We start from the raw sequence: 12,235 nt of genomic DNA, 5'->3' as shown, positions 1-12,235 counted from the left end.
CATTAACTGCACAAAGTCTAAGCGGCTAGAGATGTGTTGAAGTCATATGTTCACGCCATTGTTATGGCAAAAGAAGTTTTATCATAGAATAAATATAATACTTATATAATTAAGGTTTACTAATCTATACTTTTTGAATGGTGTGTGGTTTTGGGAGTGGAATTTAGAATTTAAAAATAAAATAAATAAATATCATTTTTTGAAAATAGTTTCAAAAAACATTTTGAATTTTTAAAAAAGTAAAAAGAATTATAAAAATCGAATTTAAAAACTATAATTTTTTTTTCATTTATTTAAAGAATAATTTTTATTTACATATCTATAAGCAAAAGACATAAAAGTTTTTGCCCTTTTAAAATATTTTTTTGATCATTTTCCCTCTTTAAAAATTGTTTTGGTGATAGAAACTTAAAAATAAACCATCTGAAAGGATTGCACTTTAATATTCAGATTTTACTGGTAAAGATTCGAAAGAATTTCCAAGAAGCTAATTTATACATATACATGATTCACAGAGTCATATTTAGTTTTTTTTTTTTTAAGTTGATGACAAAAAAGAATATACATATACATGATTAAAAACTAATAAAATCATTTAAATATATTAAATGCAGTCAATTTATTATGTTCAGTGATAATGTCGGTAAAAATTTAAATCAAAATAGTCGTTCAAAAAAAAAAATTAAATCAAAATCTAAACAAAAAATAATAAGATTTAATTTGTTTCTTTTTAATTAAGAAACTTCGCCTAGACACTATGAAATCACTAGAAACTTTAGAAGTTTACAGTTTAATTTATATTTTAGTAATTTGATTTCAAAGTAATTTACAAAATAACAAACTAAATATCACCGAATTTTAAATATTTTTTAAAATTCGCGTTTGAATAATAATGGTTTAACATTTAATACAAATCATTTTAAATTCTCGGTTGAACACATATCTCCTGTAAAACATTTTGAATGAGATTCATGTGGTTCATGAAAAGTATCTAGTTGGTAATTATGCAACAAAACAACTTCAGAATAAAAAGCTTTGCTCTTTTCCATAAGATTTTCCTAACAATGGTGTGAATAATATGACTTCAACACATCTTCAGCCGCTTAGTCTTTGTGCAGTTAATGAAAAGATACTGATTTGATCTAGATTTTAACTTTCATCTGTAAGTTACCACAGATACGAAACACATTGAGAGCGAGAAATAGCTAAAGGGTTTCCACATGTAAAAGCAAGCAACATTCTCATCATATTTGCCATAGTCTCTTGGCTTCTTTCTTTAAATAGATAAAATGCACAAAAAAAACTACTAAAAATTCCATATTTATAATTTCTAAATCATTCACATGAAGAACTTCTATCAACCACCATGGTTTAAGGAATCCAACCAGAACTAAGAAATGTATAGGAATAGGGAAAACAATAACCGAGCAACCAACATTTCCATCATGGTTGCCATAGTGTTTCGGCTTCCTTCCATTCAATAGAATAAAATACCCAAAAAAAAACTACTAAAATGTTCATATATATAGTTTATAAATATAAATGTAATCCAACCAGAACTAAGAAATGTCTACAAAGAAACTTTTAACTTCGAATATTCATGACAAGTACACGTTCATGATAATGCTCTCTCTCACTCATCAACATGAATCCCAATCAGGAAGAATTTGACATCTTGGAGAACGTTTTGTAACTTTATTAACCTCCTCGAAGATTTCTTCATCAGAGACATAACGAGGAGAATTCAAGAGACTCAGAGTGAGTTTCTTCAGGACTGCTGCGTTCTCAAGAAAGTAAGTAGCTACTTTTATCTCCGCTTCCTTCCAGTAACAAATTCTTTTTAACTCAACACACTCCAGAGTCGATAAGAAGCACTCAGGCACATTTGTGAGTTCGAATGCTTCCTCCGTCCACCTTAAACCAACAACCTCCTGGAAACACACAAACGCTGAGTTTTCAATAACGAACATATACAAACCCACCCCACAGTGTTTATTTAAAGAGATTTTACCAAGATTAGATGTTTCAGATTGGGGCAACACTCAAGAAAGACTGGCAAAAACTGTGATAAAATGCAAGGGAACACGGCTTCTAAACGTGTTAAGCTGATGAATTTGGGAATCAGACCTACGTCCGAGTAAAGATGAAGGGCCTAGTACACCAAGAAACGAAAAAAAAAGGATAAATATATAAGTTAAAAGGGTTTCAATCAAAGTCCATGAATCGCTGTGTACCTCCACTGTTTTCTCGGAGATGATCATGTGTCTTACACTCAATATCCCAGAGAGAAAGAGATGGCCAAAGTTCTTTCTCTCTGATGAGTCCTCTGGAACAAAGAACTCGCCTAACTTGAAACCACCAAACTTTATATCAAGGTCAACCCTGAACAAAGAATCCAGGTTCTTCACCGCTATGCTATCAAACTGATCTTCTCCCAGAGTCATATGCTCTAGCCTTGGAGCATCAATCTCAATAGCGTATTTCGCAAACCGACTAGTGCAATATTCTTCTTCGTACCAGAGCGGAACACGAAACCTCTTCAAGCTCCCAGACCTCACACGCACGAAACTATCAACCTCACCCACATAACTAGAATGGGTATCCCTTACCAAGGTCAGCTCTTCGAGAACAGGACATCCCGACACGAGTCTCTCCAGACACTCGTCATCTCGAAAGAGAGGTTTTACAAGAGTCATGGACTTGAGACAAGGCATGTAAACAAGACCAGGATCCTCAAGACCCGAATACGTGATCGTCAAGGAAACCAATGTCCTGCTCGTGTACAGATTGAGAGGCATGTCCTTATAGTAAGTTAAACCCTCAACGTCTAGATGCTGAGGTCCACGTTGAATCACTGTACTGATCCGATCCTTGAGCCCCACGCTACCGTACTTCACCTTGACTTTAAGAAGGCGTAAATCAGGGTTAAACTCGAGGAATCTGTCAAGGAATCTGAGGACCGCTTCGTCTTCTCTATAACTATAAGGAAGGAAGTCGTCGCAGTTTAAGTCAAGAGCTGGAACACCTAGCCACAGATTCTTCCATCTCCTCGATAAAGCGCTCGTGGTCACCGAGTGTTTAGTGGGAAGGTACGAGAGTATTTCAGTAAGCAAAGATTCCGGCAACTCGCTGATCGTACCGCACCCAGGCATCACCGAGACGAGAAGAAAACAACAGTGTAGAAAAGGAGTTTAAGGAGATGCCTTTATCAAATCCAAATTTTAAAAACCCTCGAAAATCCGGTAAAAAAATCTACCAAAACCTGAAATCCGGTTCCGGTTGAACCATTAGTTGAACCAATAGATAACTTTTACATTTTTAAAGTTTTTAATTATATTTTTAGATTATATTTTATATTCTAAATTTCCAATTAAAAAAATTACGTTTTTCAGGTTTTTTTTTTAAAATTAGTTGATGTGATTTGGTGTTAGTTTATTTTTGTAATTGACAATTTATTACAATGATGTTTTACTTTTGATTTAGGGCCTGACTGGTGTAACCGCAGCGGTTGCGGTTGCGGTTGCGGGAGTTTGCAGGTGCGGGTGGTTGCGGTTTTAAGCGTTTTCTAGAGATTTGTACGACTGATACAGCTGTTAGAAATTGTTGCGTTTGCGGGACTCTTATGACTGGTAAACTACCAAACGCAACATCTGTTAAATAATAATTTAACAATATTTACATTTTATGTAATTATAAAAATATTAAAAATCATAATAATATGATAAATATAAAATTTATATTTATAAAATCATATTATTCAATTTTAAAAATTTATAGAAAATATTTTAGTTTTGAATTTTTATAATATAAATTGAAATATAATATGAATACATTTTACAATTTCTATTATTTCAATTGAAAATTTTTATTGGATATTTTTAGTATTATTTTTATTTATTCTATTTTAAAGAAAAAAATTTACCCTCCCGCAACCGCCCCCAACCGCAAACGCTAGCTGGAACCAGCTTTTGATTTTAAGAGGTTCGGAGCGGTTTGAAGCGATTTGTAGCGTTTTCTGTGATTATTTCGAAACGCCAACAACCGCTATGAACCGCAAAAGCTGCGTTTGCGGGTGATAGCGGGAAAACCAGTCAGCCCCTTATTTTGGATTTGAAGTTTAAGTTATTATTCACATTAGACATAATTATTTATGAATTTTATTTTTGATTTTTCTAGATGCCATAATTCTTAACTAGTTCCAATTTTTTTTAAATAGTTTAAACTATTTTTTGATGTTTTGTATATTAAAGAAAATAAAAATATAAAAAGTAAAGTTAAGTATTTTATAAATGTTTTTAAACATAAAATATATACATATCCAAACTATTATTTTATGTTTTAAATAATATTTAGAAAATATTAACTGTAATTTCTATATTTTCATTTTCATAGCTAATATATCATTATATAATAAAAATAATTCATTTATTAATTTTCGGTTCATCAGCGGTGGATCCAATGATCCAGATACCTGATATATTTCATCCGATTCAGTGTCCGGGTTAGTTTTTAAAACATTGTACAAAGGGAATCATTTATTTTGAAAATTTTACCTTTCATGGTTTTCTAATAAGAATATTTCATGCAAATTAATGAGTATCTTTGGAGATATAAATACACACACATATATATATTTCCACCATCAAAAATGATTTTATATACTTCTAAATATTAACTATATTGTATATACTTATAGCAAGAAATGCGATACAAGAACTGAACTCCTCTCGAAGTACATTGAACTCAATACAAGCCACCGGACAGAACTACAGTTTGCTAAATAAGTAAGAAAGTAAAACCAGTTAATGAAAAAAATTAGAGAAATTCTGATTTAAAATTTAGGCAGTGAGGGAGAGAAACGAGAACCAAATTCCAGAGGTAAACCGAGAATGACATGCCAATCAGAGTTAGATGGAGCTTCCTTCCTTTCAATAGATAACTAGGTGTTGTGCCCGCTTAAGCGGGCCTAATCATTTTACAATTATTAACTAAATATCATAATAAGTTATTGTTTATGATCTTTATGCTTTTTTACATAATATCAAATTATTTATATATGAAATTTGTTTATCAAAATATATATTCATTTTTGCATTAATTTTTTGAAAGCTTTCATATATATAGTAGAAATATTTTTAACTATATATTTTGCAACTAATTTTATTTATGATTGAAAGATATTCTTTTAGATGATAATATATATATATATATAGAAATATTTATTAAAGATATTCTTGGATAATAATAAAACATGTATATGAATTATCTTTTATATTTTTAAAAAGGTTTTTATTATATCAGTTTAATGAGTTATCTGATTTCATAAAGCTTAAATTTGTTTTTATGTTTGAGTTTTATTATATTAAATCATAATTATTAAATATTTTATACTTACTCATTAATATATGTGTTACTAACTAAAAGCCTATGATAATAAATATTTTTGAAAAATTCTTTGTACACATATTTATTATATAGAAATAAATATTAAAAGTCACTTAATATTTGATTAATATTTAGTTATATAATTTATGTTTTCAATTTTATATTTAAAAAAAAATTAGATAACAAAACAACATACGTATAGGAATTATATTTATTTTTAAAAATATTTTTAGATTTTGGATAAATCTTACTATTATTAATTTTAGTCAATTATCTAATCAAATAAATTAATTTTCGTTTTTATTTTTTAGCTTAATTATATATTTTATTCATTAAAGGTAATATCGATATTAATCACTCTAACTTTTAACGTGAGAGCTCCATTGCGAAAAATTACTTCGCAAATAATAGTATAGATACCCCCAAAAAACTATCAAAAAAATTTCATATTTATAGTTTCATGAAGAACTTGTATCAACCACCATGGTTTAAGGAATGCAACCAGAACTGAGAAATGTCTACAGAAACACTTTTACTGAAATTTTTATTCATGAAAAGACACCTGCAATGATACTGCTCTATATCATTCACATAACCCCCAATCAGGAAGAATATGGCATGCTGGAGAACGTTTTGTAACTTTATTAACCTCCTCGAAGATTTCTTCATCCGATACATAACGAGGATAGTTGGTGAGACTCAGAGTTAGTTTCTTCAGGACCGCAGCGTTCTCAAGAAAGTAGGTGGCTACTTTCATCTCCTCTTCCTCCCACTCGTGGATTCTCTTAAGCTGAACACACTCCAGAGTCGATAAGAAGCACTGAGGCACATCTGTGAGTTCAAATGCATCCTCCATCTCCCTTGAATAATAAACCTCCTGGAAAACACACACAAAAGCCAGAGTTTGAAATATTATAAACGTAGACTAAACCACAACCCACAGTGTCAGTTGAGAGTTTTTTAATACCAAGATTAGATGTTTCAGATTGGGGCAACACTCAAGAAAGGCTGGCAGAAACTGTAATAACTTGAAGGGGAACACGGCTTCTAAACGTGATAAGTTGTTGAATTTGGGAATCATCCCTACGTTAGAGTAAAGCTCAAAGGCCTTGACTGTTTTGTCAGAGATGATCATGTGTTTTACACTCGATATCCCAGAGAGAAAGTAACGGATCTCATTCCTCTTTGGTAAGTCCCCCGGATAAAAGAACACGCCAAACTCGACAACGAACTTGATACCAAGGTCAACCGTAAACAAAGAAGTCAGGTTCTTCACCATGATGATATCATAATGATCTTCTCCGAGAGTCATACGCTCTAGCACCGGAGCATCAATCTCAAGTGTGTATTTCACAGACGACCTGCAACGCTTTCCGTGACTGAAGGGAACACGAAACCTCTTCAAGCTCCTCGACCTCACACGCATAACTTTCTCATCCGCATAAATAGGATTCATGTTCCTTATCAAGGTCAGGTCTTCGAGAGCAGGACACCCCGACACAAGCTTCTCCAGATCCGCAGCGTGAAGAAAGTGAACTTTTACGAGTGTCATGGACTTGAGACAAGGCATGTAGACAAGACCAGGATCCTGGAGACCCGAATACGTGAGCGTCAAGGAGACCAACGTCCTGCTCGTGTAGAGACTCAGAGGTATGTAGTCGATGAAAGGATATAGAAAATTGTCGTCGTCGTCATCTCTGTACTCAGTAAAGCTCTCAACGTCAAGATGCTGAGGTCCGCGTTGAATCACTGTGCTGATCCGATCCCTGAGCCCGTCTATATCCTCGCTGCCGCCGCACTCCACCTTAACTTTTAGAAGGCGTGAGTCGGGGTCGAACTCGAGGAGTCTGTCAAGGAAGCTGAGGATCACTTCGTCTTGTCTGTAAGGGAAGTCGTGGCAGTTTAAGAGGAGAGATGGAACAGTTAGCCACAGATTCTTCCATCTTGTTGATAAGACGCTAGTCTTCACAGAGTGTTTAGTGGGAAGGTAGGAGAGTATTTTAGTTATCAAACATTCAGGTAACTCGCTGATCCTATCGCGCCAAGGCATCACGTGACAAAGACCCTAAAGAGCATCAACAAATTATATAAAAAAAGATACGTCGAATGGGTTTCTCTAATTAAGATTTACAATGAGATTAAATAACGAAAACGTAATTTTGGTTGTTGAACAGCTCACCGGAGAGTTGATTGTAGCGGCGAGAATGAGAGAGAAAGGTGGGAACTTTTTTTTTTGTCTTTGGAGATACGAAACAGATCGGTCTGTATTTATACGTTTGAAGCGGTTCCGATTCCCGAGCGTTTCAAAAATAAATGCTGCTATTATTTCTCTATTTATATGTATCACATTCTCATAAAGATCTTTTTTTCTTATAAAATATAACATTTAGCAAATCGTTTGGTTTTGGGAAATGCATATTTCCATTGTCAAATTGATTTCTTTTGTGAGATTTGATATCCAGACAATCTTCCAAAATTAATGGTTTTGTTTGATTATAAAAGCAAAAAATAGTAACTGGGACAATCCAAAATTAATATGATTAATGGAGTATAAGAATATACTCTAAATGTTGAACAATCAAAACATGAATAAATGCTTTGAAACGTTCTATATTTGTACAATCTTCCAAAATTGTGAGATTTGAAATCCAGTCAAATCTTTTTTTTTTGGTGTCAATGTTATCCAAGCAATCTTCCAAATTTTTTTTTTTTTTTTTTTTGATTATAAAAGCAAAAATAGTAAATCCTGTTTTAATAAATTGATATGATCCGAACGAACTGGTATCACCAACACGAAGGAACTAACATGCTTTTGTGTCTTTACTAAAACAAAAACTCCATCTCCAAGGCATAGAATCTCAGTCGATCTTGGAATCTGAAGTGTGAGATATCCAATTTGCTCTCCATGTAATGGAAGGGCAAAGAAGACGCTCTGTTTTCCAACCTCCTGATCTCAGCTAACATAACATGTAAACAAAAAAAAGAAAGAGAGTGAAAATCACCAGTTTAAAACAGTCGATTTTATGTTGTTGTAAGTTACCTTGTTGAGGAACTCGTCATAATGTTTATCCATCCAAGCTTCTCCTTCTGAATAACAAGAAGCTGTGCTCTTTTCCATAAGGCTTAACATAGCAATGGCGTGAATATATGACTTCAACACATCTCCAGCCACTGAGTCTTTGTGCAAGATCACACTTACATTTACCTTGCTATGTGCCAATAAGTACTTAGCTGCATGGGTTCACATTAGACAAGAACCTAGTTTACACGCCAAACGTTCCCAAATATGAAACAGAGAAACATAATGGAAAAAGAGATATAATCAAACCATTCTTGTGAGAAGAAGCTCCCACACCATTTAGGAGTTGCACTCTGCACATAGATTGTCAAACCTCACAAGGATTATTTCCCTTAAAGATGCGAAAATCTTAGTTTCTTAATTATAAACTGTGACTTGTAGTGGTTAAAGAGTATAGAACTTACATATCTGGACGAGGGAGAGAAGAAACTCTTACACCTAAGTGCACCCTCTTATGCAATGCGTTTGAATCAGTTGACTTCAATGAAGTGGCCCACATGGGAAGCACACCCTCCATTGAGGAAACCCGTTCGGGAGAGAGAACTGGCGACATGTTTGGTTAAAGAAAATCCTTAATGCATATGATACAATGAAAAAAAAAAAGAAAAAGGAAGCCATTGAAACGTTCTGAGAATTACATTACCTTGGCCAGATTGCATGAAATGTGCTAGAAGAATCGAACTCCTCTCGAAGTTCAACGAATTCAGTACAAGGCACCGGACAGCTCTATAGTTTGCTATATACGTAAGTAAATAAAGAAAAAACAGTTAAATGAAAAGAACTAGAGAGTTTCTGGTTTGATCTAAGCCTTTTTTAACTTTCATCAGTAACTTACCATACATGTGAAACACGGTGAGGGAGAGAAACGATAACCAAATAGCTATAGGGTTTCCAGAGGTAAACCGAGCGAGCAACATTCCCAATGACATTCCCATCATAGTTGCCATAGTCTCTTGGCTTCCTTCCTTTCAATAGTTAAAAACCATATCCAATAAACAACTACAGATTTCACAGTTTCTAAATCATTCACAGTGAAAAGAAGTACCACCTTAGCAGATATATCCGCTGCATTGTCTTGGCGAGCAAAGTGCTGAGTTAGAGCTGCTCTGGTTGCTCCACTTGCAACACCAGCTAATTCAAGCAGTGTAGTAGATCAGCAAAAATGTTTAAATATCACCTAAAGAAAGAAGTCTTAACTTCAATGCTTGATGCAAGTAATGAAACTCACTAAATGATCTTGATAGACTCCCTAAGCAAACCACAATGATAAAGGCAGATGGGAACAGAGGAGAAAGAAGGTCCATTAGCATTCCTGCAATAAAAGCAACAAGGCTTGGGATCATTCGAAGTCTCAGAGAACCAAATACAGGGAACTATTAAATTCAAGTGTTAATTTTGACAACTAGCTGTTACTGGCGTGAACAGAACAAAAGGAACAAACCTATATCGTTCATAAGGTCCGCAACTAAACGCCACATTTTTGCATTACTATCCAGGTTGGAACCCTGAAGAGCAGGAAAAAAGAAAATCAGAGAGATCCCATATTGAGCTCAGAAAACAAAAGGGAGTCTCAATTGTTGATATAATAAAATCATCAAAGTTCTCACACAACATCAAAACCTGATAAAAAGTGAACAATATGCCTCCAAGCATCCCAGTAAAATCCCTCAGAAACCACTGCATAGGACAAACAAGAGATAATAATCACAGTATAATCCATGGCCGTTCCATAGCAGGAGAAAATGATAACATTACATGTCAGCAATTAGAAAATACCTGAAATGTAGCGCCTATAACAGTTGCAGATTTCTCACCAACCCCAATGGCACTCAAAAGAGCCTGAGAGAAATAGTTCAGATCAGAAAACGCCGCTGCAGCAGGACAACTGAAAAAGCTCAAAACTTGATCTCACCTGAGTTGAAAGCATCATCTTTATATACGTTGAGAGCCCCTGCAGATAAAAAAAAGAACATATTCTAATCACAAATCCAATTGTTAGAGTGCCAGCCACACAGGTATGATCTAAAAAATACCTGTAACGTGTCCCATAATTGAAACCCAACATAGTCCGTAGTTACACTATCAGGAAATCCCTGCAATTTAGAACAAAAGTAAAAACTCAGTTGTCTCAAACATAATCCTCAATTCCAAAGGAAAGGAGAGAAGAGATCATCAACTTGCCTCCGGTACAAAGGCTTGAAGAACTCGTCTCCATACATGGTTGATTCGATTAGCAGACCTATTTAAATCACACACACTCATGAGAAAAAGGGAGAACCTTTGGATTTGGAAATAGGAAGAGAGGAGGAAAGGGAGAACCTTTGGATGGAGAGGGAAGAGGAGGCAGTGATGGTTGCTGTTCTGAACAGCTTAGTAGAAGAAGAACCGTTCCATTCTTCGAGTGTGATCGATGATGCACAAACAGAGTTCTCTGCTTCTTCTTCACCTCCTCCTCCCATGCCCAAAAATCTTGGCTTCTTCTTCCTCAAAAATGTTTTTGACTTTTCAAATGGTCAAGACATTTTTGTTTAGTTTTTGGGCCCTTTGGGTTTGGGTTTGGGTTCAGCAGCGACCGAAAAGATGTTTTAGATTTGTGCGAGTCATTTATTTAAATCACTAGGGTCTACGGGCGGGATGTGAATTATAAAATAATTTCAATAGCTAAAGTATACGTATAGAAACATTAGAATTTGGATATTGAAATTTTAGGTCTGTATATCCGGATCCGGACCAAGTACATATTTTTTAAATATTTAAATATAATTATATCTATATATATGTATAATATAAATAACTTTTATTTTAAAAAATAATATCTATTTTCATTAAATCACAACTCTATAGATAGAGAAAAAATATTTGAGAAATAGACTAATTTTTGGTGACAAAAATGTATCGAATCCACTATGAATGTAAAAATCCACAACTCTACATGTAGAGAGAAAATATTTGAGAAAAAACTAACTTATGGTGAGTGAGTAAAATGGAATATATTTGAGATAGTAAAATGGAATATATATATATATATATATATATATATATATATATATATAGGGCTTAGAGGCGGGTAATCAATTGAACGAAACAGTATAAATATATTTTAAATTTTAATAATTTTTTTAGTTTATAAGTAATTATAATTTTCACTATTTTACTACAAATTTTACTATTTGTTTTACAAATTATATATTTGTTACTATATTAGGACGATTCATAACGATTATAAGTATTTTAATTTGTTCACAATTTTTGTTTTTCTTGAAATTAATAGATTTTAATACATCTCAAATTTTATAACTTAAAATTTGTAAAATTAAATTCAATTTTTTAAAGAACAATAAGCAAGAAAATAACATTAAAATATATTATTAATTGTTACGATTTAATATTATAAATAACATGTTAGGTGCTATATTTATGTAAAATTATATTTGGAAAAATAATATTTATGTTTTTTATGTTTCTTCAAATTCACATCAACAAAAGTTTGAAAATAATGAATTTCACAGTTATTTCCTTTTTATCACTATAATTTAAGCTAAACCCAAAAAAATAATAGAAAACCACAACTATTTGATGTATTGTTAGCCATACAGATTATTTATAGAGCATTTGATGTATTGTTAATATATGGTTCAAATGTTAAAAGAAATTTGAAAGAGCTTTTACAATGACTAATAAAATAACATTGTATTACACTTATATTCTTGTAGATGATGAATCCAATTAAAAATATTTTATGGAGAAAAATGAATTCATTTCAATTCTTAA

The 12,235-nt window shown here is 33.0% G+C and overlaps 3 protein-coding genes across 3 annotated transcripts; all 3 read right to left on the bottom strand.

Moving 5' to 3' along the window:
* Positions 1-1,621: 1,621 nt before the first annotated feature.
* LOC108809445 (F-box/FBD/LRR-repeat protein At1g13780-like) lies at positions 1,622-3,190 on the bottom strand. The gene is made up of 3 exons (XM_056990174.1): positions 2,235-3,190; positions 2,012-2,152; positions 1,622-1,931 (listed from the first exon to the last, which is right to left on the bottom strand). Exons 1-3 carry the CDS (start codon positions 3,150-3,152, stop codon positions 1,641-1,643), a joined length of 1,350 nt encoding a protein of 449 aa, XP_056846154.1. The 5' UTR covers positions 3,153-3,190; the 3' UTR covers positions 1,622-1,640.
* Positions 3,191-5,824: 2,634 nt separating this feature from the next.
* Positions 5,825-7,733, bottom strand: LOC108809414 (F-box/FBD/LRR-repeat protein At1g13780). Its single transcript, XM_018581556.2, has 3 exons — positions 7,565-7,733; positions 6,353-7,450; positions 5,825-6,262 (listed from the first exon to the last, which is right to left on the bottom strand). Exons 2-3 carry the CDS (start codon positions 7,433-7,435, stop codon positions 5,969-5,971), a joined length of 1,377 nt encoding a protein of 458 aa, XP_018437058.1. The 5' UTR covers positions 7,436-7,450; positions 7,565-7,733; the 3' UTR covers positions 5,825-5,968.
* Positions 7,734-8,122: 389 nt separating this feature from the next.
* On the bottom strand, positions 8,123-10,964 carry LOC108809436 (protein root UVB sensitive 3). The gene is made up of 15 exons (XM_018581578.2): positions 10,784-10,964; positions 10,646-10,703; positions 10,498-10,557; positions 10,377-10,415; positions 10,241-10,303; positions 10,085-10,141; positions 9,906-9,969; positions 9,693-9,776; positions 9,513-9,595; positions 9,300-9,429; positions 9,108-9,200; positions 8,869-9,007; positions 8,714-8,757; positions 8,426-8,616; positions 8,123-8,342 (listed from the first exon to the last, which is right to left on the bottom strand). The coding sequence occupies exons 1-15, from the start codon at positions 10,921-10,923 to the stop codon at positions 8,244-8,246; spliced, it is 1,344 nt and encodes a 447-aa protein (XP_018437080.1). The 5' UTR covers positions 10,924-10,964; the 3' UTR covers positions 8,123-8,243.
* Between the last annotated feature and the right edge of the window lie 1,271 nt (positions 10,965-12,235).

The sequence above is a fragment of the Raphanus sativus genome, chromosome 1 (assembly GCF_000801105.2).
Source record: "Raphanus sativus cultivar WK10039 chromosome 1, ASM80110v3, whole genome shotgun sequence".
NCBI classification, from domain to species: Eukaryota; Viridiplantae; Streptophyta; class Magnoliopsida; order Brassicales; family Brassicaceae; genus Raphanus; species Raphanus sativus.
Note: the sequence above shows the minus strand (reverse complement) of the source record. Positions and strands in the feature narration are given on the sequence as shown.

Excerpts from the sequence above, each read along its gene's own strand:
- LOC108809445 (XM_056990174.1), bottom strand. The coding sequence starts at position 3,152 with ATGCCTGGGTGCGGTACGATCAGCGAGTTGCCGGAATCTTTGCTTACT. Across the intron at positions 2,153-2,234 it reads TCTCCGAGAAAACAGTGGAG|GCCCTTCATCTTTACTCGGA; the intron begins GTACACAGCGAT and ends TTGGTGTACTAG. Across the intron at positions 1,932-2,011 it reads ATCTGAAACATCTAATCTTG|GAGGTTGTTGGTTTAAGGTG; the intron begins GTAAAATCTCTT and ends GTGTGTTTCCAG.
- LOC108809414 (XM_018581556.2), bottom strand. The coding sequence starts at position 7,435 with ATGCCTTGGCGCGATAGGATCAGCGAGTTACCTGAATGTTTGATAACT. Across the intron at positions 6,263-6,352 it reads ATCTGAAACATCTAATCTTG|GAGGTTTATTATTCAAGGGA; the intron begins GTATTAAAAAAC and ends TGTGTTTTCCAG.
- LOC108809436 (XM_018581578.2), bottom strand. The coding sequence starts at position 10,923 with ATGGGAGGAGGAGGTGAAGAAGAAGCAGAGAACTCTGTTTGTGCATCA. Across the intron at positions 10,704-10,783 it reads TCTTCCCTCTCCATCCAAAG|GTCTGCTAATCGAATCAACC; the intron begins GTTCTCCCTTTC and ends TGATTTAAATAG. Across the intron at positions 10,558-10,645 it reads TTCAAGCCTTTGTACCGGAG|GGATTTCCTGATAGTGTAAC; the intron begins GCAAGTTGATGA and ends TCTAAATTGCAG.